Source organism: Osmia bicornis, chromosome 1, assembly GCF_907164935.1.
Source record: "Osmia bicornis bicornis chromosome 1, iOsmBic2.1, whole genome shotgun sequence".
Lineage (NCBI taxonomy): Eukaryota > Metazoa > Arthropoda > Insecta > Hymenoptera > Megachilidae > Osmia > Osmia bicornis.
The window spans coordinates 12,451,195-12,473,661 of NC_060216.1; the positions used below are offsets into that span (position 1 = coordinate 12,451,195).

Here is a 22,467-nt window from a genome sequence, read left to right on the forward strand (position 1 = left end):
GCGTTTCTACTTTTATTTAAATATAAATGTATAACTTATTTGCCCATATTAAAACGCAAGAAATTAAGTAATGATAGGTTTGAAGTTTCTTTATATCCTATGATACAAAAGACTATTATAGAAAATTATTTCCTATAAATGACATTAAAAACAAAGGTTTTCCATATATTATATGCTCAATTCAAATTTTGTTTAATAACATGTCAAATTAGCATTTAAAAATGGCCGCAAGTCACCAAGTAACCAAACAGTGATTTCGGGATTACAATCGATATATTCTTGTAATCGTCGTAATAAATACGTCAATGGCCTAACTTATTTATAGTATCTAATTCTTTATATTAGCCTGCCAAGTATTTTGACGTAAGAGTCTCGTGAATACCGATTCATACTTTTACATTTGCCCCTTGCTCATAAAGTTCGCCGAGACGGTCACTGATTCAGTCGTACGTTTACTTAAAATGCAGCATTTTGTACAACTGACTCTATAATATTTGCAGGTAACTAGTATTATTCTATTTGTATAAAATAAGATTAACTTAATTAAAATCGTATCGTGATAAACGTTGTCTAACAAGGTTAACTGTGAAAAAGCCAACGATCAGAGACTATTTTTTCAACAGTGTAAGAATATTTTATATAAAGAACATGTCGCCGGGTGTTAATGATGGTCCACGCAACACAGGCACGCTACCAAAAAGTAATAGAAGAAATGATAGAAACAGAGAACGGTCAGCAGCTAATCAATTTGCAAACTGTTCTTCCTATCATGGACATGCACAACATTCTAACAATTTGGTAAAATAGTTACAAAATTTGAATGATATTTTTATTTTTTTTTTATAATAATATTAAAATATTTTTCAGAGAATTAAAGGTTTTATTTCTTACAAGTAGAAACAAAAATAATTTTTTTTTAATTTCATCTATATGTCATTATTTAAAAGTACAAGAAATATTTTATTATTCTGCAATCTTAGGTATTTAGCATAGTTAAGTACATTACTAAATTTAATGTAATTTGAACTTTCTAAAGGAAAACTTTATACAGCATTCTGTATATAGTAGTTCAAAAGATAATCTATTAATAGGTAGCTGAATAGTGGGGAAGTTCTCTCTAAGAATACATATCCAGATACAATTCTACCTTGAAGCAGTAGAGTTGCAGTGTTTCGTTCATTATTTCTAAAAAGTAATGTTATTTTCCTATTTATCTACTAATCATTTCTATTTCATAAATTACATGGGATAGTATCAACTGGATTGGAAACCAGTTGGCGAAAGAAAACATCTAAGGATAACAAAGAATAGCAATACAAGATCAGTTGTTTCAATACCATCTACATCTTATCAAGATATATCTGATTTGGGTATGTATTTAATTATACATCATTCTGGATTTTTTTCAATGTTTTAATTAATGACTTTAAACTATTATTATAATAGCAACATATAGTTGTACTCAGCCATATAATTACCGTTCGGACGAATATTCACATTGGCAAAAAATGGTCCCCCCTACTGATTCCCAAACCGAATCTTCCGCACGAATTCAAGGAACAAAACCTTCTAATGTTGATAAAATGGTGATACATCATATTAAATTTTATCTTTACACTGCCCCATCTGGTATTTTATTAAATGGTTTCTTAATATAATTTTTTTCTCCTTTCTTACAGCCTGATAGAAGCCAAGTTGAATCTCGTTTAAATCAAATTAGAGATTATATCAGAGTTACATCAACAATGATGGATTCGCTTAATCAATCCAGTGATCCAGTAAGTGGATAGAATATTAGTTACTATATCAAATATTTTTGTCTTTTATACAATTGAATTCTTTAACTATGTAATTACAATGTAGCGTGCGCAAGCTCAAAATGAGAAGTTAAGTAGAATGGTGGAGGATCTTCATGACAGTGAAAGAAAATTAACCAAACTCTTGGAACAATATCAAAGTACTGGGATATTTTATGAGGTTATTGAACTTATAGAATTTTTGTACATTAACTGGTTTCAAACTATTGCATACTAATAACTTTTCATGCATGTTTTTTATAATCTGAAAGTTACAAGTCAAACTCTTTGTAGACGAATTCATACCACACTCAAATCTTCGTTTTTCTTTGATAATAATAAATCGTAAAATTATTCTTTCAGAATGGTGAAAGTAGCAGAGAAGATACAGAAGAGAATGGTGATGCGGGTAGAGAAATTCAACTAAGAAAGAAAATGGAAGAATCACAGAGGAAACTTGCACAGCTACAGGAGCATCAAGCTAGTTTAGTTGGAATGCAGTTACGCGTCAGAGAAAGACTAAACGAAGCTCGTCAAGCTCAACAAGCTCTTTTACAACAAGAAAATCAAAATTCGGTTGGTTTAGCTGTGCCATTACCCGTGAATGTTGAACAACTTGAATCTGAAACAGCTGAACTGAGAGGAAAGCTAGCTCAGCTTCAAACAAAGAAGAAAAATATGGATCATCTTGTAGCTGAATTACAAGCTGTAGAAGTATCTGACAGAGGCAGTTGTGTTAGTATATTATTTCATTATTTGCATTATCTTGACACAAGCGACGTATAGCATTATCATTTTATTATTATAGAGTTCTGAAGGTTCAAGAAATTTTGGAAGAGACAAAGCTGCTGAATTAGAAGCTATGAAAGCGCAACTTGCTCACTTGAAATCACTAATGGAAGAAGCAACAAGAGTTCGTGAATGTCTTGATTCTAATTCTGATCCTGAACCTGAAGTAGATGTAAATGGTGATTCAGCTGCAGCTGAAGTAGATGCGAACGAAGAAGATAATGGAACAAATATTTCGTTCGAACGTCAAAGTGATACCGACGAAATAAATCATGAGAAAACTAGAAATACCAGAGACCGACCAACGGTTGAAGAAATTCAGGTAGTAACTTAAATGTAATTTATAATTATTTGTTATATACATTACACATATACCAAATATATTTTACAGGCTGTGACACGAGAACTTCAAGAACAATCAGCTTTGTTACAATCAACTAGGGCAGAATTACAACGGCTGAAGCAACCATTATCAGCGGTTCATTCAAATTCTACTTCTATAGTTCCTACTTCGACACCTCCTCCCTCGCTTACAACATCAACCTGTTCTGAAAAAAAGCAAAGTAACAACAGTAATTCGGAAATTCAACAACCTATGCAAGGAAAAAGACGTCAAATCGAAGATCTTATGCGAAAGGTATTTAATAAAATATTTTTGTATTAATGTGAAAGAACTAATATACGTTATTGTTTATATGTTATTGAAAAAAATAGGAGTCATCTCAAGCGTCTAGTATTAATCGCGATATGGGAGGACCAACTGATTTGAATAGCCATAGAAGCTCCAGTTCACAGATTAGTCATAGCAGTACTCCTGCTAACGTTTGGCCTCCTCCTACAGTGATAGGTAAATCAAGTAACTTTTGTTATTTGTTACGTTATCGATTTTTAAATGATGTTTTAATAATCAGGTGGGTCTAATGATCAAAGTGTGGACGGTGTATCTTCAGATAATTTAATGGATATTGGTCCTCATACAACAGCAATTGAAAATGGATTTACTGGAAATTGGTGGACATATCCACCGCCTCCGTTAAATCAGCTACAACATGGTAAAGTTAAATACGCGTTAAGGAAGATTGATACTTTTAAAGTGTAATTATACATAATAAATTATACATGTTCTCTTCAAGGTTCAACCGAATATTATCGTCAATTATTATTGGGTTCTCAAACTCAACAACTTCAAATGATGGGTACAACAATACAACAATGTTGTCAATTGTTATGGTCACAACAACGTGAATTGCAAGCTATGCGCTCGGCTATTACTCAATTACAATTACATCTGAGACAACCACAGCTACAACAGCGAAATAATAATGAAAACAACGATGAATATTCCAACTTAGGCCGTAACATCCATCATCTAAGCGAAACATTAGATTCTGCATTACCACCAAGTTCATCCCTACCAAACTTAGTGTCACTACCGAATTCTTCTCCAGGTGCAGTTACTTCTGTCAATTCTCAACATCAACAACAACAATTGAACAATCAAGTACCTCCTGGAAATAGAGCAAACAACTACTGGGATAATTTCAGAAGGTAATAGAATATACATATAATACGTTCATTGACACGACTACTCGTTCTAGTACAATGTAAATTGTTAATTGCATTGATACAACGGTATCGCATATCAAAAATGAGTTTCTTAATCGTATAATCGTTTAGTACAAAAAAATGTATTCGATTAAAGTATAAAGTATGATTTGTTTTATGATTTATGAAGTTGATTTTGCAGATATTGGATTACTTGAAACAATCAATGTTTTCGTACTAATTAGTTGATATTTAAAAAAAAAAGGTTTTCTATGAATTTAGGTATTTTATAATCAATAGATCGTGCACATCCATCTTGCATTTTTGTGTAAACCTAATGTATCATTTCATTAAGTAATAAACTTCACGGTCTATCTGTGCACTCTCTGTCTTGTACTTGTTACTTATTGCTACCCTCGTTTAAGCCATATCGCACATCAAATCTCTGTTAGTTCTATAGACCAATGGTTAATGAATATGAATCTAAATGAGGATAGTATTTTGGTACGTAAACTAAGGGTATGTAGCAAAAAATATATTTAAGAAAAACATGTATATTTGAAATAGTTTGATTTTGACTAACATGTTTATCGAATCAGCAATAACCGCAGCTTTAGTTTTTTGTGCGATTTGTTTTTTCTATATATATATATATATTTTTTTTTACGAAATAAAACCCTATAACATTATCATTCACTTCACCACGTTCAGCATGGTATGAATAGCTTAAAAATCGTACTGCTTTGAAAATTGATAAATTTTTTTACGTTTTCAGTTACTCCAGACAAAACTTACTCTCGGGAAATGTGAAAACAATGACTGATATTACTTCAGGACCTATTGCAAATGCATCTGGAAATACTGTATCCAGTGTTAATACCTCCCTGATGTACGTAATATCAATTATTTAGTAAATTTGTAAGAATAAAATTTACGTTCTAACACATTATACATTTGAATCAAAGGAAGGATAAGCGTAATCGGGATCAAGGAACTGATAATTTACCTATACCCTCGTTAAGTGGAGTAGAAACGCAGTATTCGTCAAACTTACAGTTACAATCAAATTTACAACAACAAGAAAGGGAAAATACCGTTATGCGTAGCAATATTTTAACGAATGAGGTATCTCAGCAACAAGCTGATAATCTTTGGGAAGAAGCTCATTCATCGTTTCGACTACCATCTGTAATAAATGATGATCACCTATTTCAAAATTTAAGGTTTATTTTGTTCCTACACATTATCTTTTAATCGATTAATTTTGAAAAATATTTAATTAAGGAAAATTGTTGTTATAGCCCTGAAATGAGAGACGTTTTAAATTCACTCATTTCTGTAAATAAAAAACGACCAGACTATCTAGTTATTATATTACGAGAAATTAAGGCAATAAGTGAAGATCATAGATTGCGACCTCGTCTATTAAGATCACTACGTGCTTTACAAGATACACAATCGCTAAGCAATCCATTGGTTTGTATAATATACATACATATATATCATTAAGTATGTAATAAATAATACTTTTCATGAAATTGTTTGCAGAATGAAATAACTGATCAAACTGGAAGTGAAAGTTGTCAATCCAGTGATGAGGATTCTGAAATAGATGTAGTTTTAGGCTTGGGTACAGAAAATCAATCGTCTGTAGGAGAATTAGTTGCATCATCTCAAGCAGGAGCTTCATCTCCTACCGCACATATACCATTGATAGACCATTTGGATATGCCAGTAAGTATGCCATTAGTAAAATAATGTTAAATATATAGAGGATTAATGTAAATTTGATATGCTTTTCATAGGGGACATCTACAGTTGATTCTGCAAGTGCATTACCTTCAACATCTACTGTTAAACCAGGTTACAATGAAGATCTAGCAGAAGCAGATCAATCGAGACCTCAATCTTCTGGTAATCAACAGGTAGTTGAAATATATTTTTTTATTTTAATAACGAAAGAAAGCAAATACGATCCAAATATTTTTGTATAGCTTCTTGATAACGAGGAAGAAAATCAACAAGGCTATGGAGAAGCAGCTGGTCAAATTGCATCTGTACAAGTAAGATTTAACGGTGATGGAGATTTAGAAAGTTTAGCTGCAAAAGCTGAAGACGAGAGAAACGAGAATAATGCACTAATATTTTGATATTGAGTTTTCCTAAAAATTATTTCAAATTGTATACATACAACAATTTAACGAACAAATGTATTGTAAAAGCTATGGTTGCTATGTATACGTTATTTCGTTGAAGCGGAATATTCAAAACTCTCAAAAATTTAACTCTCTTATTGTTCAGTATTTTTTAGGTTTTTTTTTCCAAAATATAATAATTTAATTTCAAACATAACAGTTTTGACCGAAAACTTTTTTTTTTACTTGTAATATGCATTATTATTTAGATTATAATAAAAGTTGTAACTTAGAAAAGTAAGTTATTTATTTATTAACTATATAATACAGTGCAATGCCATACTTATGTATATGTGCATAATGAATGTATGCTTTGCAATACAAATACAAAAAATATAAACATTAAAAATGATTGTCAATTATCTTACTTAAAATTCTGTCTCAGTACAGTCATTGTCAGTCAGTTGCAACCGATGAAATTGATATACAGAACATCCATGTGTTTCAAATAAAATTTTTTCATATTCAACATTGTTTTCAACCGATTTATGTCCATTGTTGGACAATAAATGTTTATAATCTGAATTATTCAACAGATTATGACTACCTGCCGCCCAGCAGCGATTGTTTACAATCATGGATTGCTCCAGATTATTATTGTTGATTGTATTTACACGTAATGCCCTTGAGTCATCAAACATCATGGTTGATCCATAGTCCTTTATACTTCGTGTACCACAGTGTATATGGTTGTTGTTACCACCGCCTCTGAAAGAAAACCGATTGCCTTATCAACTAATTTAACTGAATATCTCCTATGTCATCCATTTTGTCAGCAAATTGTGTCCTTACCATTAAAAAAAGACCAAACTTACTAAGTGTCATTAGTTTATGAAAAAATATTAGCATCCATGCTTTCCGTTGCATACCATTATCCATGGTACAGAAGACGACAGGATGCATTAAGCTTCAAAATAAATTTAATGCCAGGACTGGATGAAAATCTCTGTGGTCACATGTAAATATACAACCTTTTTCCCCATACCAGGGAAAATTGAATACTCATATTTTAATATCAATTAATAACGAGTACAATACTGGAGCGATTTTAAACAAATGTTTTTACTATTTTCTAAATTTCGATTCGTTTTTGTATATTATGATTATATTTATTTATTTTTTTTTATTTTGAAACGGTATATGTATATAAGAAATATTTCTACTAAACTTTATACTATTCGACATAAATACATTGGCCTTGTTACAATAAACACTTTTCCGTGCACAAAAATTCTCCCGCTTAAACGTAAAGAGGGAAGAAAACAACGACCTCTAACAAGTTCTATTTGAAGCACATACAAATATGAATTGATGAGGTCGCAGTTTTGTGTAACGTTTCCATAAATAGGAAATTTCAACAGTTTTATTTACAGCTTAGATAACAAAATTTTTAAAATAAGAAATTATAAATCCTCTCCTACCTGCCCGAAACTTTTTCAATTCGCTGGTAGGGTTGAGATCACTGTTGCATCGTTTCCGGTTCCTGCGTCGAAGCATATCCACGCCGTGGTTTGTCTGTTGTTGACGTTGTTGTTGCTTCTCATTAACTTTTAGCCGATTTTGAGCAGATGCTTCTGGAATCACGGAATCATTATTCACGTAGCGAGATGCCATGGAATAATCGTATCCGTCGTCATCGGTTTCCATAGCTGTGTCGTAGGAACAGCGATCGAGTACCGGTGATTTTGTAATATCCGTATTTTCAAAAGTAACGTTAAGCTGATTTTCTTTTCTATAAAGTGGTACATAACCGTAATACATATTCGACGACAAGAACGACGGGACAACGGTTTTTGCATTATACATAGCATTGCTCGCTACGGCCATATTTATTCTATTGTTTCAATAAACGATTTTCGTTATCAGACTAGATAGTATAAAAGTGTGTTAATAATTATCACTTAAATTGTATGAGTTTAATCACGCGATAGAAAGAAAAACATAGAACACTATAGGACGAACACGATGTTGACACTTTCCAAGTAGAGCAACGAATGTAGTTCGGGTCAGATGCCGAATACGCTCGAGCGACGAATCGGCAACGTTCGGCTTTTCTCGCTCGATTTACATACTTCGTTTCTTCAAATCCCCACCAACTTTTATTTCCAACAATCGACCCACACATGAAAATTTATATCGTTTGTGTCAGAATCTGACTCAATCTTTTAAAAATATTTTCGACCATTGATTTTATTTTAAATGTAATCGTGAACTGATCAAAATGGAATTGAGACGTTTCTTTACGGTTACTGATAGTATACTCTTATTGGTTAACCAGTTGCATAACAAACACGAATGAAAGTAGTTTTTCTAGAATCATCAAATACATCTTACGTAAAAATTTAGTTTAAGAAAAAAGTATACTGTTCGATATTTGAAAAACATTTTTGAAATTATTCTTCAAATAAACAATCGAATTAAAATAAGTACGTAAGTAAGTAGTTCCTAAGATCACCGTCGTGAACTGTAGAGTGCGTAACAAAACGGTTGGCAAAAAAAAATTGGCAGGTTTGTGTTCTATACCTCGCTTGTGGTAAAACAGTTTTATAAAATTCTAGAATTTCATATAATTACCAGCAGTAAATGCAGTTTCCTTCAATATCGACTTATGGAAAATTTACACACTCGGCATAAAATCAAACTTCCCTAGGGAAAATGGTGGCGGAAGAGAATGCATCCCCACCGCTGAATAGCTTACAGATATTATGCCTTATTCACAAGAGACGTATTTGTACCCTACAAAGAACCAAATTTTCACAAGTAACTGATTATTCATAAAAACAAGCTAATTCAATTAATAACGAGTAAAATGCATGATGGGCTCGTATTGAAACTCGATTGTAAAATAATTAATATATATCATATAGTCCTTTTGACACCAATGCTAAGTTGAAGGTTTTAAAACGAGCCCATCATACATTTGATCCCGAGTGTATACATGGTACAGAGTAACGCGATTTATAGAATTACATGAAGTTCTAAGTCCTTTACAGTTTGTTTTAATTGTAAGTAACCGAATAATCAATTCTTTATTTATACAATTGATCTTATTTTTCACATAATAAAGAGAATACAATTTTCTCATCCTAGCATACAAAATGGCTTTACCTCCAAACTATAAGCAAGTAGCAATGGCTGCATCCAATATTGTTGCATCTAATCGTAAGCATTATTAATACTTCATTCTTCAAATTGTATTTAACAAGCTTTTTCATTAATAAGTATCTAAAAAGTAATATTTATTTTTTAGAACGACTTAGAGCATCTGGTGGAAGTAGTAGTAGTTCAACGAACAGTGTAAGTAAATTTTTATAAATAAAATATAGTGCTAAAATGTAAAATTAATTTTTTCAACAATTTCTAGAAAGATGCACAGAGTCCATTTATTCAAACACCTCATAGTCATCCAGGGTTTACACCTCAGAAAGTTGGAAAGAATACAAGTGTATGTATTTTTTGTGCATTAATCATTTAATACAGTATTATTGAAATTCTAATAGTATCTTCATAAACTAGCTGATCTCTAATAAACTTACTCTAATAAACAGGCTGATTCACGTATGCCTAAACCACCTAAACCACCAGAGAAACCACTTATGCCTTATATGAGATATAGTAGAAAAGTATGGGATCAGGTAAAAGCTCAAAATCCAGAATTAAAACTATGGGAAATAGGGAAGATTATCGGTCAAATGTGGAGAGATTTACCAGAAGAAGATAAAACGGAATTTATTGAAGAGTATGAAGCAGAGAAGGTATAAGAAAATATTATTTCTGTTATGAAATAAAAGAAATATTAATATTTTTTATATATCAAACAGGTTGAATATGAAAAGAGTTTAAAAACTTATCACAATTCACCTGCATATTTAGCTTACATTGCAGCAAAAAATAGAGGAAAGTCTGGTAAATATTACTGACTATATTCACGTGTGTGGCATTCTACATAACAGTTATTGATACTTTATGTTTAAAACAGCCTTATGCGCGGCACAACAAAATAACGATGACCGAGAAAGTCACGAACGTTCCTCAGGTAGTACTAAGGGCCAAGCAGCTCAAGATAGAAGAATAGATATCTTACCTGCTGAAGATGATGATGGTATGTAAATAAATACAAATAAAAAATGTGCAAATAATTTACATTATTTTTTTTTTATTTTACAGATCAAGATGATGGATATTCTGTAAAACATGTTGCATATTCTAGATATACACGAAATCACCGTCTTATTAATGAAATTTTCAGCGATACTGTGGTTCCTGATGTTCGCTCCGTTGTTACTACTCAACGAATGCAAGTACTACGCCGTCAAGTTCAGTCTTTAACGATGCATCAGGTAATACAAGGACACAAATAGATTAATCCTGAATTTATCTGATTAATGAAACTTTGATATTTACAGAAAAAGCTTGAGGCAGAATTACAACAAATAGAAGAAAAATTTGAGGCAAAGAAACGTAAATTCATTGAAACGAGTGAGATATTTCAGGAGGAATTAAAGAAGGTAAATTATTATTTTTTAATATGTGCATTCAAATAGTAAAAAAGATTTATTTTAGCATTGTAAACCTGCGGTAGATGAAGAAACATTTAATAAAATGGTGGAACGACAATACGAGGCGCTTAGACGAGATAGATTAAAAGGTGCAGAAGAAAATCGTTCAGACGGACCTGCATCAAGTGAATCAACTCCAAACTCTACTCCTACCCCAACTCCTGCTCCAGTTAACGAAGAAACACCATCTGACGTAAGTATTATTTATTCAACATTAATTATATTAATATCAATAATATCGTTCGTTTGCAGATTCCTGACAATGATTCAATGGATAAGAAACCAAATGGACCAGAAAAATCGCAAGAAATAAAAAAGGAAACTTCTTCTCCGCCGTATAATGATAATAAGGCTGAACCTCCACCAAATCAAGGAAATTCTAATCAACATACATCTAATTCCGGAATGTATTGTGGGGCTGTTAGTCCAGTACAGCAACAACAGCAGCAGCAGCAGCAGCAGCAACAACCACAGCAACAACAAACTCCGCCACCGCCGCCACTACCATCTCAGCCATTGCAACAGCAACAACAACAGTCACAGCAGCAGCAGCAACCATCTCCTTCCCAACCTCAACAACAGCCAATATCAACTCAACATCAACCACAACCACTATCAAATCAGCACCAGTCACAACAACAACCACTATCAAATCAACACCAACCACCACAACCATTATCAAATCAACAATCAACACCTCAGCCGCATCAACAACACCAACAGCAATCAACTCAAGCACAGCCACCATCTTTACAACCACAGCAACCCATTGCAACAACAGCTAGTGCTACTCCAACTGCAAATACAAATGTCTCTGCAAGTGGAAACACAACTGCAAATACATCAACAATACCTCCTGTTTCTTCACCAGCTCCCTCTATACAACATAATCCACACCAACAAGGAATTTTAACTAATCATTCACTGTCACCTCATCCAGGATCACAAGGAAGCCAAGCAACCCAAGTACTTCCACCTCAAGGACCAGTTTCTAATCCACATACTCCTCAAATGATTCCACCAACTCAAGGATACAGTCAACAGTATCAACCAGGACCGACTCAGCAAGCTCAAAATGTTCCGTTAGCTCCAAGACCACCGCATCCGTCTTATGCTTACTCCCAACAGCAACCATATCATCAACCATATCCTCAATATGCACATCCATATTATCATCAACCATATTCTCAATATTCACCACACGCTATGGGACGTCCACATGCTCATGGTCCTCATAGTCCGCACAGTCCTCATTATCACCCCCAATCTCCCCATGCTGTTGGTGAAAATAATACTTCTAACAACAGTGTACCTGGTTCAGGTACTACTTCTGCACCAACTTCTGATAATAGTAATTCATCTTATTCTCCAGCATCAGGACACTGCGAAAGTGAACGTTCTATTCCTTCAGAAAATCAAGAAGGCCAGATAGATATTAAACCAGGATCTGGTTAATTATTTTTTATAATTATATCAGTTTATACGATTTCTTTAATTTTATGTAAAATCATGAAATTACATTTAAATAATATTAATGCATTTAAACAGTTACAATAAAATTGTCATAATGATTCGGTTTGTATAATAAAAACGAATTATTGATTTTTTCCTCATTGTTGAGCAGTAATACTTTAATTACAATTTCTTAACGTATTTAATTTTTAAAAAACATTGAAAAATGCGTTCGTACAACAAGACCTTTATATATTAAATCTTATACAACATACATCAGTCTTTTATTTTACAGATTTCATTTGCCAAAGTCCATCATTTAAGTAATGACAATTCTCTATGCCTACTCCTTTATTCACTTTAGCTCTGGAAATTACATTATTATAATGCACAAAATATCTTTTAAATATTTTACACATTAAATATTATACTTTTTATTTACTTACATATCTTCAGTTGATAATGTAGTGACACCCACAGCTAACGCATGCTGCTTGCCTTCTGCCATAACTGCCTATATTCTTTTAAATTAAGAATTTAATAGTATTATATATTTTAAGACTAGTAATTAAATATTGATATTATTTCAACAAAGGATACAACAACTGTTCCCTTTTCTACAGGTGTCATCTTTGCACCTTTTGATGTTAAACCTGGACACATAATATTTGCTCCACTAAGAACAAACCGGATAGCACCTTTGTCAACTTGTTCCTTTGGTAAAAAAAAAGGATCTAAAATTTTATTAGTATGTTATAAGTATAATTATTGACTAAAACTTTGTGTAAAAAAAATGTTGCTTACATTTATGTAACAATTTTAATGTTGGCATCCAAGGTCCCTCACGTTGACGAAAAAATAAAAGCTCTCCTGCCGCGTTTACTATAATTTCTATATGATCATGACTAATATGCAAAAATAAATATAATAAAATTCACTTATTTATTAAAAAATTTTAAATAAGTTAATTTTAAATACAAATTTACCATTTTACAATTCGAAAAGCATCTTTTTTTGGAATTATAGTATCCACATAATTTTCCAAATAAGGATAAAGTTCTAAAAGTTTTGAACGAATTCCTTTTTGAACTGATGATTTTAGTTGTTGTATACCAGAGACACTGTCCTTCTCGTCAAATCTATTAAAATATAAACAGTAGTAACATTGATATTTTTAAATAAAGGTTATATTCTTTTAACAGATCCAATAACTTGCGTACTTTTTAAACATTTTTCTGTCTTTTAAATAATGTTACACAAACTAATGTCCAAAAATTATCGGGATCTAAATTCCACATTCAATTAAATAATCCTTGATATGAATGTTGTTTTATACAAAATGCAACACAACCGGTAAATGTTTCAAGGTATAATCAGTGACTATAGATAGTCTATAGTCACTACTATCTATAGTTACTGCACGAAGTACGAGGAGTTAGATAACTGCGCCCTCTAGAACGTCGTAACAATTTGTATGATAGAGTTAGTGAAATATGTATTTATTGCTGTCAAGCTATTAAAAATATCAGTCCCTTACAATTTATGAGTAGTTTTATACTAATTCACGTGGTATTAAAAATGTAATCTTTCATTTATGCAAAAATAACCCCACGAGAGTCCATAATTGCGAAAAGACCAGTTTTCGTTCTTTCGTGCGCATCTTCGCCCTGATTGGCAATACTCCCACTCCCATACGCTTCGGTATGGAATCACGATATGCGTTCGTAGTTTCGTGCACCATCCTATAGGGCGGAGGGAGCCACCTTCGCCGTCCGAGGCTCGGCGCGATTCGATTAAATCGGCACTCGGTTATATATTTTCCTCGTTGAGGAATGAACCGCCTCACTTTTTGAAAAAATTTATTTTCTCCTGAAATACAAAGGTATTTCTCATGCGAACAAAGCATAATGGCTTAGTGCATTTTCACTAGACGAACGGACACTATGATTTGTATGTATGTAATACCGCAGTTCACCAGAGTCCATCACTGCGACGCGCAGGTTGGAAGATGGTGGGGGAACGCAGCGAGCTCTCTGCTAATCGCTTTGCACTTCGTTTGGGAGTATCGCCAATCAGGGCGAAGATGCGTACTAGAGATGCGCGAAGAACGAAAACTGGTCTTTTCGCAGTTATGGACTCTGGTGAATTGCGGTATGCATATAAGAGTCGGATAGGCCTGCTGTAGCCTATAGCCTGTCTTCGAACACCAAAGAGATAGTGGGTAAAACTGACACGACTGTCATACCAACCTGCTGTATATATGCAGAACTATCTTTAGCTGGGGGTGTCTGGGACCCCTCAACAACAAAAACCTATCCAATCTTTTTGTACCTGTAGTCATTGGTGATACTAAAGTAACTAATAAAATTATCAATAACTTAGAGAATTGATTTAATTGTATATAGCGTGTTCTCAAAAGTTTTACGTCAGTAATAAATGAATTATAATTTAAATATTTTCTTCAAATAATAGCTTTATTATAACAACAATTTAAGTTAACTAAAACACTTAGAGTATTCCTTTTCATACTTAAAGTAACTTTTTAAATGGAACTGAATTGATTCATCTTAACTGAAGAATCTCATATTTAATATGAATATAATACAAATTATAAACTGATCAGCATAAGCTGGTTTATTTATTAGGACTACTTATAATTGTACATGTTGCTACATGTTTATTCACGTGGTTCAAAGGTATAATGAACTCCTGTGAATGCAATTTGCTTTTCCATCTAAAATATAAATTGATGTATTCATCAATGAATTATAGGAGAATAAAAATTACAGATGAAAACAGTACTTACTCTTGGTTGACTTGTTTCTGGAGTTATTTCATGAAGAATAAAGCATATAGCCAATGTAACAATACAATAAAAAAGTCCTTGATTATCACCAACTAGTTTCCTAACACCATAGTCATAACGATCTTCTCCCATCATGTCCAAGTTTTGATGTATCTGTAGTATTATTTAATATTAAGATAATAAGTAGTATTAAGATTAGAAATATTGAAATATTTAAAATTCAAATTTAATTGAACACTAACAGGATCTTCAAAATTTCTTTTCATGGCAGGATAATCCCAAGGGTAATAAGGATCTTTAGCTGCAACACCTATCCATGGTAAGTCTGGATAATCTCCAGTATATCTGTGATCATTAGGATATGGTTTGTATTCATCTGGATGCATTCCATATTTTTCGGCAGCTTTACGTCTTTCTTCTTCGTTTCTTGGATAAAACCCTGGCATATACTCTTTTACTGCAGCAGCTGCAAAAATAACAAGAAAATATTCAACAAATTCATTTAATTATAATTATGTAACGAATAACCTGTGAAAAGGCAATAGTTACGTACAGAAATAATATTTTCACTTACGTTTCTTCATTTCCCAAAATTTTCGAAATTCTTCATCGTCAAATTCCCCTTCTTCGTTGGATGCACCTCTGGCGATGCATATACGAGGTATATTGTTTTTAAGTAACTTATTTGATAATTTCCCGATTTTTCTTACAACCGCCATGTTTGTAAATACACACCGGGAATTGAGGATGGCCCACGAAGTCCAAGAAACTTTAAAAATATACATATGTTCCTAAGTTTATGGGAAAATCGATATTAACAAAAGATTGTCATTGCAAAAAAAACTTAAATATTTTTATTTAATGATATAATTATGAATCAAATAAGCTATTATTACAGAAAACATTTACAGCAACTTGAAATCTAGGGTTTTAAAGTTCTTTATAATACAAAGTTGATTTTAATTTTAAATAAAGGCAGAAGAAAGGTTTAATATTTTAAGAAATAATAGATAATAGCATATGGATATTTTTTTTATCAGCACTAAGAAATTGAATTTAATATCGACGAATAGAAATGCATTGTAGACATCAAGGAAATGATCATAGGCGTAGGATATAGCTTCAAACAGACGGCCATGATTTTCGACATACTAACGTATTACGGGTAGGGATAGAAGGAAAATGGCCGGTTAGCGTGTGTTCGTCGGTGTTGTCGAAGGTGGTGTAGATTTTGGTCAACCTATTTCGTTCAACATTCACGAATATATGGCTAAATTTGCTCATGGAGTAAAGTAAATTTTTATACGGTATGTATAAACAGAGGTTGTCTATGAGTCTGATAAAAATTTCATGATGTCATAGAATCTTAGTTCCTTGCTGGAAACCAAAATGAGTTGTCAGATTTTTTTGCTGGATAAAAGTATTTTAATTTAAACAGTATAAATTTAATATTTGTATGAAAAATCCATTTCGTTGATATTGTTGTATGAATATTTGGTGAACTTTTAGTTATGCGTAAGTGGGATTGTGTATATTGTATAACACGAGAATTTTTACTGTGTACCTATTTTAAATATATTTATATCAATTTAGAATATTGTTACATAAATAGCTAAACCAGTTGAATTATTTGTAGATAATAATTGATTAATTGAGTGAATATCATATCAAAAATTTACAACTTGTTGATTTAAAATAATAGGATATTCCATATCCTATCAACAAGTTTTTTATGATAGTATTAATCTATATATATTACGTATATCTTGTACATACATACATTATTTTAGCTTATGTTAAGCTAAAAGATGTTTACTTTTTAATTTACTCATTTTAATAATGAAAGCTTTGAGTATTTATATGTATTGCCACTTATATAGAATATATATTATTGTTTTAATCCTTTTTCTTGTATTTCAGGAGGTAACCTTTATGCATCGGAATTAAAGTGAACCAATATGGCAAGCCCTTCGCCACAATCTTCTCCTATGCCTCCGCCGCAAGCACCAAGTCCTATGGGTCCCCCTCAACAAGCACCATCACCATCTAATCCACAAGGTAGCCCAATGGGACCACCACAGCATCATCCTCATAGTCCGACACAACCATATCAAACTGGTCCATCGATGCAACCTGGAGGTCCACCAATGTCTCAACCACCTCAACAACCTCCACCCCAACAGCAGAATTATTCATCGCATCCACAACAAATGCAACCTAACATGGGTCCACAGGTAAGAAACAAACTTTCAATATTATAATTTATAGTTTCAATATTATAGTTTGCCATAAATTCACATATAATATTAGTTAGCAGTTGCTGAACGAGGGAAACAAACTCATTAAAATTTGAACTTATTTTATTTATAATTTATACATATGTAGAATGTACTATTTACATGGTTCTTAATGAAATTATCAGGTTCATCTTAAATTTTTATCAATAGCTTTCAAATCAGCACTTTTAAATAAGTTGACTAGTTGATCAGCAATCTGTTGGTTGCACGCTGCTATGACTCTTGGTGTTAGCAAATTCAACTCTCCACCTAAAATTATATTGTCTTAAGATTCTGATAATTATTGAACATAATTGTTGAGATATTGAATTATGTACCAGCTGTGTCTATTACTATTCCTCCTGCTTCTTCTATTATTAGTTTGCCTGCAGCAACATCCCAGGCATCTATACTTTCAACATGATATGCTTCTATTGCACCCATTGCAACATAACATAATGTAAGAGCAGCAGTACCTAATGATCTTATTCTAAAAATGCAAAACTGTTTTCAATAGCCTTTCTAAAATAAAAATAGTTTAAAAGTAAAAACAAAAGATTACCCGTGAGTTCCTTGGATTAAAGCATGCATTCTGCTGTATATGCTGACTAGATAATTCGGATCCTTGGCAATCCATGGTTCCATTGCAACTAATGTTTGAGAGATTTCTGAAAGGATGGTAGCATTTTTAGAATAGAAACTTGTTTATTATAGAAACATTTTAAACAAAAATTCTTTAAATTTCATTTACCTGTTATATTTGATGTTTTTATAGGATGTCCATTTAAAAAAGCTCCCTTCTGCCTCTTTGCGGAAAAAAATTGTCGCATCAGTGGATTGTACACCATTCCGATTTCTATTTTCTTATTTATCAATAATGCTAAGGAAATACACGTGTGCGGAAATCGGTGAACGAAATTTGTCGTGCCATCTATAGGATCTATGATCCATGTTGGTTCATCACTTAATTTTGGCAAACAATTCTCTTCAGCAGTCGTTTCTTCGCCAATAAATCTAGAAGTTCATTTATATATTATTTAATATGTATCTTCTTAAATTTGTTAGTGTTTAATCTGTGTACCTGTGATGTGGATACATTTTTAATAATTGTTTCTGTAAATCATCTTCTATTTTTTTGTCATATTCCGTGACAAGGTCCCAGTCAATCCCCTTGCTTTTAACACTTTTATTTAAATTAATGGCATTCTCTATCACCTGAAAAGAAACGACTGCTTAATCACAAAAAGTGTTAATCAGTCTTCCTACTTAAAGGGTAATGTTCGTACATTTCCTGCTTTTAAAACAAGTCCTTCGGCGACCTTGTAGTACTCATCGATGTCGTACGACTCGCTCATATTTCACTAATTATAATTAACCGTTTGATATTCTCTTTTCACGAGCGTGAACGAACCAACACTGACACTCTAACGATGCACAAGCTGGTCTATATAACCGAGTAGAATGGAAGAAAGAAAGAGCGGGGCAGAGAGGAATAGGTGGGGCGAAAATGTGTTTGTTAACAAACATGCATCGTCTTGACGCGATTCTTCATACAAAGAAGTACATATAATCTATTTAAGATACTGAGATCTTAAGAGATGTATTCTTTTTTTTTTATTTTAACTTCAAATATTTGTATTTATTTTCTTTTGACTGTAACATTATCTTATTAGATTTTCGATTACTGGCTGATATAAATTCCGTAAAACGCACATGGTGCGTCAATCGATTTCACTGGATAGATAATGCGGGGCGCATAAGGTGCGTCACCGCTTGGAAAGGACGTCAATGAATCCTTCGTTGCTTTCCTCTGCGTTTGACGTCATTAGATCACATTTCTTGATACGGTTTTCCCTCGATTGTCATCGGAATTTTTTCCCGTATATTCCGGGGAATTCCTTCTTCATATGAAACTCCATCGGTGAAATGGAAATTTAAGTAATTTCTATTATTTTTCTAAGGAATTGAGTATAAAGATAATAAACGTTTGAATTGAAACTTTTATTTTCATTTTATAGTACATTTATTGTACAGTATATAGCAACTTAATTTTATTATTATTTATTTCTTCGTTCCACTGTTTGATCCGCTTCGCGAATAAGTTTGACCATCTCCTTCGCGATTTGTTCATTGCACGCTCCAATTGCCCTTGGCTTCATGATATCAATCTTCTCTCCTATAATTTAATTGTTATCAATACAAAAATCCTATTTGTCAAGATACGTAATAAAATGTTGATTGTTGTGTATAGTTGTGGCGGTTTGCGTAATATTGGCTGCTTGAATCACGAGTATGGAATTAGAATATGGCATTAGAATGGAAGTAGAATGGCGTGTTGTACGGCAAACTTTAGAGTATAGATTTAAAAACGAAACACCGTAAGTGAACCTGCAGAATTGCTAAAGTTCTAAAATTGCATTCGATGTAAAGAATACGGGTAGTTAAAGCTAAAAACAGTAAATGTCCTATGACTCTTGGGTGAGGGTGTATTTACCTGTTACGCGATCAACGACGACACCACCTGCTTCGGAGATGATTAACGACGCTGCTGCGATATCCCATGTTGAGATTCCTGGCCCCTCTATGTAATAAGCCTCCACGATTCCCATCGCAACATAACACAATGATAAGGCCGCCACGCCGAGCGTACGGATACTATGAAGGAGGACAAATCAAGATAGAAAGATTATGCAATTACCAATGCAAATATCACGATATTAACACTTGTTTTTTCTTTTACATAAATTGCAGTTTTGCAATGTGTTTATTCAGAGATTAAGTCTTGAATTTATTAATCAATCAAAAATTCAATCTTATGGACAGACTTACCCCTGCACCTTTTGAACAATTATTCGTAATCTTTCAAGAGTTTTCTCCCTGAGTTCGTCCACTTTTATGAAACCACCCTCCAGGCAGACTAAAGCTTTTGACAATTCTATAAAAATACCAGATTTTACGATTCAGTACTTACAAAGTATAACTCATGATTCGTATCTCTAGCCATAGATAATTCCATGACTTATAATTAATAAATCACAATCTTTGATTCAGTGAGACCAGAGCTTATGATTTATATCTAATAAATCACGGCTCGTAATTAACCACTCATACTTTACATTTGATTTACCTTGCACCGTGGAAACTTTTATGGGTTTTTCATTTAAGAACGCTCCACGTCCTTTCCTCGCGGTGAACAGCTGCTCGAGAACAGGATTATAAACGATACCAATCACCATTTCCTTCTTAATTGCCAGACCAATCACGACACAGGTGTGCGGGAAACCGTGAACGAAGTTGGTGGTGCCATCGATGGGATCTATGATCCACGTTGGATCGTCTGTTAATTCCGGAAGTTCTTTTCCAGTCGATTCCTCGCCTATGAATCTGACGTCAAATATTCCTTTTCAGATGTTTCTATTTTTATTTGCAATTTTATATGATTTTTAATTGGGCAAAGGCTCGAGCTAGTCGTTTAAAAATAGGGGAGCCCATAACATGCACTCGAGTGTACTTCATTAATAAATATTCAGAGGAAGCGTATACCTATGGTTCGGGAATTTGGATTTAAGATTGCCAATGATGACATCCTCTATCTTCCGATCATATTCGGTTACCAAGTCCCAGTCGCCTAACTTCTCGTCAACTTTCTTCATACCGTTGATGGCTGTCTTGAGTATCTTTGATAGAAAATCGTGAAAACTGGTTACTTTCTCCTTATTTCAATATTATAGATGGTATTTATCTAAGTATATGATTTAGCGGTAGATGATCATTCAGTGATCATTGAATTTACAATGAAATCATTTAAAATCATGAATATTAGAAATCACAATATGTGTGCCATTCATAGTATTGTAGTTTCTCAAGTTTATAATAAATTCCGCTTCTATTCGTTTTTCTACGAACATATACTATCGCATTGCATATTATTGCAATCATTTCCAGCTATTAATAACTAAGCAATTTTACGTTTAAGTAAGTGCAAAAACATCTCCGGTAACCATCTTATTTTTTTCTCGGTAATTATTCATTTTTCTTGCATAATTTCTGGCAATTAAGTTAGCAACTAAATTCGCGTTGACGATGGTGCAGGTGAATGACAACGAACGAATTAATCGAGTTACAACGTATCATGTTATTACCCTTTTATCAATAATTAGAAACGTTAACTTTCTGTTTGGCAATCTCTTATCAAGAGGAAGAGTAGGTTCTGTTGCTTACTTGGGCAGCATCGTGGGTCAGTTTAATGGCGAACTCGTAGTAAACGTCCTCCGCGTAACGTGCCATCTAGCTTCCTGGTGAACGGCGAGATCCTCGGCGTGGAAACAGGTACTGTTGGGTGCAACAGCACCGGCTACTTTTTATTCGTTTCGAGTTAGAGCGTGTCGTAGGAGCGATTCAAGGATGACTCGTACCGTCGATCTCCATCCACCTGCATGGATTTCTCTTCCTCTGATTACGCACGGTGATAATGAGGTTGACATATGATTAATTTGGCAAATAATCGTTTCCGTGATTCGAGATAAAATAGAGACGATGCATTTTAGATTTGTTTGAATGTTTGAAACTGCATTTTGGAATTGTGAGTGTAAACTTCAGAAACATAGAAATATCAAATTTTTAAATTTGTAAATTTGAGTAATCGGTTTCTGAATTTAAAAATTTGAAATAAGCTAAGTTCTCAGAGAGTGGGCATGAAAGGCCTTCAAAATGATGGAAATTTTTGCATACCCTTAATGCTTCTAATATTTAAGTAACAACCCAGTAGCTACGAATCTAATAATTCTAAAATATTCTCGAATAATATTTTGCACAGTACGATCATTATGAAAGAATCAAGATCATTATCAACGTAGTTAGCAATTTACCAAGCGATTTTACCACAGCTACACCATCACAATATAAATGCATGCAGTAAAAGACTGTGCCAAGGTAAATCACCGAGGCTCGATCACACTTTCACGTGTAATCTACCTAGAAATCGAATACATGATTAATCAAACTTCAAAGCTTTATATTAATCTAATGGCCAAAGATTTGTTATATTTA

The 22,467-nt window shown here is 33.0% G+C and overlaps 8 protein-coding genes across 26 annotated transcripts in view; 3 read left to right on the top strand and 5 right to left on the bottom strand.

The window, feature by feature from the left end:
- The first annotated feature begins 213 nt into the window (after positions 1-213).
- Positions 214-6,677, top strand: LOC114876384. 7 transcript variants are annotated; one of them, XM_046285543.1, is made up of 19 exons: positions 214-500; positions 624-798; positions 1,253-1,370; positions 1,447-1,586; positions 1,680-1,778; positions 1,864-1,977; positions 2,160-2,531; positions 2,605-2,907; positions 2,977-3,222; positions 3,300-3,432; positions 3,497-3,637; positions 3,719-3,940; positions 4,034-4,133; positions 4,906-5,019; positions 5,096-5,353; positions 5,432-5,606; positions 5,679-5,864; positions 5,936-6,055; positions 6,125-6,677. In XM_046285543.1, exons 2-19 carry the CDS (start codon positions 649-651, stop codon positions 6,278-6,280), a joined length of 3,147 nt encoding a protein of 1,048 aa, XP_046141499.1. In that variant the 5' UTR covers positions 214-500; positions 624-648; the 3' UTR covers positions 6,281-6,677. The 7 variants fall into 7 exon arrangements, with proteins under 7 accessions (XP_046141499.1, XP_046141500.1, XP_046141495.1 ...); XM_046285539.1 differs by having other exon boundaries at positions 215-500; positions 579-798; positions 3,719-4,133; XM_046285537.1 differs by having other exon boundaries at positions 215-500; positions 3,719-4,133.
- LOC114876385 lies at positions 6,555-8,749 on the bottom strand. Its single transcript, XM_029187795.2, has 2 exons — positions 7,747-8,749; positions 6,555-7,031 (listed from the first exon to the last, which is right to left on the bottom strand). The coding sequence occupies exons 1-2, from the start codon at positions 8,150-8,152 to the stop codon at positions 6,694-6,696; spliced, it is 744 nt and encodes a 247-aa protein (XP_029043628.2). The 5' UTR covers positions 8,153-8,749; the 3' UTR covers positions 6,555-6,693.
- A 275-nt stretch (positions 8,750-9,024) lies between these two features.
- Positions 9,025-12,497, top strand: LOC114876392 (putative uncharacterized protein DDB_G0291608). Its single transcript, XM_029187829.2, has 11 exons — positions 9,025-9,330; positions 9,416-9,487; positions 9,576-9,622; positions 9,690-9,770; positions 9,874-10,080; positions 10,147-10,231; positions 10,305-10,427; positions 10,493-10,665; positions 10,732-10,833; positions 10,889-11,077; positions 11,137-12,497. Exons 2-11 carry the CDS (start codon positions 9,424-9,426, stop codon positions 12,337-12,339), a joined length of 2,274 nt encoding a protein of 757 aa, XP_029043662.2. The 5' UTR covers positions 9,025-9,330; positions 9,416-9,423; the 3' UTR covers positions 12,340-12,497.
- Positions 12,498-12,567: 70 nt separating this feature from the next.
- Positions 12,568-13,748, bottom strand: LOC114876393 (malignant T-cell-amplified sequence 1 homolog). Its single transcript, XM_029187830.2, has 6 exons — positions 13,557-13,748; positions 13,323-13,475; positions 13,141-13,241; positions 12,937-13,070; positions 12,783-12,850; positions 12,568-12,702 (listed from the first exon to the last, which is right to left on the bottom strand). The coding sequence occupies exons 1-6, from the start codon at positions 13,565-13,567 to the stop codon at positions 12,621-12,623; spliced, it is 549 nt and encodes a 182-aa protein (XP_029043663.1). The 5' UTR covers positions 13,568-13,748; the 3' UTR covers positions 12,568-12,620.
- A 1,041-nt stretch (positions 13,749-14,789) lies between these two features.
- On the bottom strand, positions 14,790-15,988 carry LOC114876406 (NADH dehydrogenase [ubiquinone] 1 beta subcomplex subunit 8, mitochondrial). The gene is made up of 4 exons (XM_029187855.2): positions 15,717-15,988; positions 15,385-15,608; positions 15,143-15,295; positions 14,790-15,070 (listed from the first exon to the last, which is right to left on the bottom strand). The coding sequence occupies exons 1-4, from the start codon at positions 15,925-15,927 to the stop codon at positions 15,014-15,016; spliced, it is 645 nt and encodes a 214-aa protein (XP_029043688.1). The 5' UTR covers positions 15,928-15,988; the 3' UTR covers positions 14,790-15,013.
- Positions 15,989-16,307: 319 nt separating this feature from the next.
- LOC114876401 (ATP-dependent helicase brm) overlaps positions 16,308-22,467 on the top strand; it is a 37,212-nt gene continuing 31,052 nt past the window's right edge. For all 13 annotated transcript variants that reach the window (XR_006829695.1, XR_006829699.1, XR_006829700.1 and 10 more), the window contains exons 1-2: positions 16,308-16,449; positions 17,063-17,376. Coding sequence is in view for 3 of the 13 variants with exons in the window: in XM_029187848.2 (XP_029043681.2) it covers positions 17,101-17,376 (276 nt within the window). In the remaining 10 variants the exon portion in view is untranslated. The remainder of the gene's footprint in view (positions 16,450-17,062; positions 17,377-22,467) is intronic.
- LOC114876404 (inositol monophosphatase 2-like) lies at positions 17,485-18,852 on the bottom strand. Its single transcript, XM_029187853.2, has 6 exons — positions 18,705-18,852; positions 18,500-18,633; positions 18,170-18,432; positions 17,981-18,086; positions 17,757-17,908; positions 17,485-17,688 (listed from the first exon to the last, which is right to left on the bottom strand). Exons 1-6 carry the CDS (start codon positions 18,771-18,773, stop codon positions 17,567-17,569), a joined length of 846 nt encoding a protein of 281 aa, XP_029043686.1. The 5' UTR covers positions 18,774-18,852; the 3' UTR covers positions 17,485-17,566.
- On the bottom strand, positions 19,432-21,851 carry LOC114876405 (inositol-phosphate phosphatase-like). Its single transcript, XM_029187854.2, has 6 exons — positions 21,640-21,851; positions 20,962-21,095; positions 20,546-20,802; positions 20,248-20,353; positions 19,913-20,073; positions 19,432-19,594 (listed from the first exon to the last, which is right to left on the bottom strand). The coding sequence occupies exons 1-6, from the start codon at positions 21,703-21,705 to the stop codon at positions 19,476-19,478; spliced, it is 843 nt and encodes a 280-aa protein (XP_029043687.1). The 5' UTR covers positions 21,706-21,851; the 3' UTR covers positions 19,432-19,475.

What these genes read in the sequence shown, in the direction of transcription:
- LOC114876384 (XM_046285539.1), top strand. Translation starts at nt 649, where the DNA reads ATGTCGCCGGGTGTTAATGATGGTCCACGCAACACAGGCACGCTACCA. An exon ending in CACAACATTCTAACAATTTG is followed by an intron (nt 799 to 1,252) that starts GTAAAATAGTTA and finishes TACATGGGATAG; the next exon opens with TATCAACTGGATTGGAAACC. An exon ending in TTAATCAATCCAGTGATCCA is followed by an intron (nt 1,779 to 1,863) that starts GTAAGTGGATAG and finishes ATTACAATGTAG; the next exon opens with CGTGCGCAAGCTCAAAATGA.
- LOC114876385 (XM_029187795.2), bottom strand. Translation starts at nt 8,152, where the DNA reads ATGGCCGTAGCGAGCAATGCTATGTATAATGCAAAAACCGTTGTCCCG. An exon ending in ATTGAAAAAGTTTCGGGCAG is followed by an intron (nt 7,032 to 7,746) that starts GTAGGAGAGGAT and finishes TTTCTTTCAGAG; the next exon opens with GCGGTGGTAACAACAACCAT.
- LOC114876392 (XM_029187829.2), top strand. Translation starts at nt 9,424, where the DNA reads ATGGCTTTACCTCCAAACTATAAGCAAGTAGCAATGGCTGCATCCAAT. An exon ending in AAGAGTATGAAGCAGAGAAG is followed by an intron (nt 10,081 to 10,146) that starts GTATAAGAAAAT and finishes TATATCAAACAG; the next exon opens with GTTGAATATGAAAAGAGTTT. An exon ending in ACGAAGAAACACCATCTGAC is followed by an intron (nt 11,078 to 11,136) that starts GTAAGTATTATT and finishes GTTCGTTTGCAG; the next exon opens with ATTCCTGACAATGATTCAAT.
- LOC114876393 (XM_029187830.2), bottom strand. An exon ending in TAGAAAAGGGAACAGTTGTT is followed by an intron (nt 12,851 to 12,936) that starts GTATCCTTTGTT and finishes AAAAGAATATAG; the next exon opens with GCAGTTATGGCAGAAGGCAA. An exon ending in ACATTATCAACTGAAGATAT is followed by an intron (nt 12,703 to 12,782) that starts GTAAGTAAATAA and finishes TGTAATTTCCAG; the next exon opens with AGCTAAAGTGAATAAAGGAG.
- LOC114876406 (XM_029187855.2), bottom strand. Translation starts at nt 15,927, where the DNA reads ATGTATATTTTTAAAGTTTCTTGGACTTCGTGGGCCATCCTCAATTCC. An exon ending in ATTTTGGGAAATGAAGAAAC is followed by an intron (nt 15,609 to 15,716) that starts GTAAGTGAAAAT and finishes TTATTTTTGCAG; the next exon opens with CTGCTGCAGTAAAAGAGTAT. An exon ending in CAGAAACAAGTCAACCAAGA is followed by an intron (nt 15,071 to 15,142) that starts GTAAGTACTGTT and finishes TTTATATTTTAG; the next exon opens with ATGGAAAAGCAAATTGCATT.
- LOC114876404 (XM_029187853.2), bottom strand. Translation starts at nt 18,773, where the DNA reads ATGAGCGAGTCGTACGACATCGATGAGTACTACAAGGTCGCCGAAGGA. An exon ending in TTGTTTTAAAAGCAGGAAAT is followed by an intron (nt 18,634 to 18,704) that starts GTACGAACATTA and finishes GTTTCTTTTCAG; the next exon opens with GTGATAGAGAATGCCATTAA. An exon ending in AAAAACATCAAATATAACAG is followed by an intron (nt 18,087 to 18,169) that starts GTAAATGAAATT and finishes CCATCCTTTCAG; the next exon opens with AAATCTCTCAAACATTAGTT.
- LOC114876405 (XM_029187854.2), bottom strand. Translation starts at nt 21,705, where the DNA reads ATGGCACGTTACGCGGAGGACGTTTACTACGAGTTCGCCATTAAACTG. An exon ending in TCCAAATTCCCGAACCATAG is followed by an intron (nt 20,803 to 20,961) that starts GTATACGCTTCC and finishes ATTTGACGTCAG; the next exon opens with ATTCATAGGCGAGGAATCGA. An exon ending in CGTCGTTGATCGCGTAACAG is followed by an intron (nt 19,595 to 19,912) that starts GTAAATACACCC and finishes ATTAAATTATAG; the next exon opens with GAGAGAAGATTGATATCATG.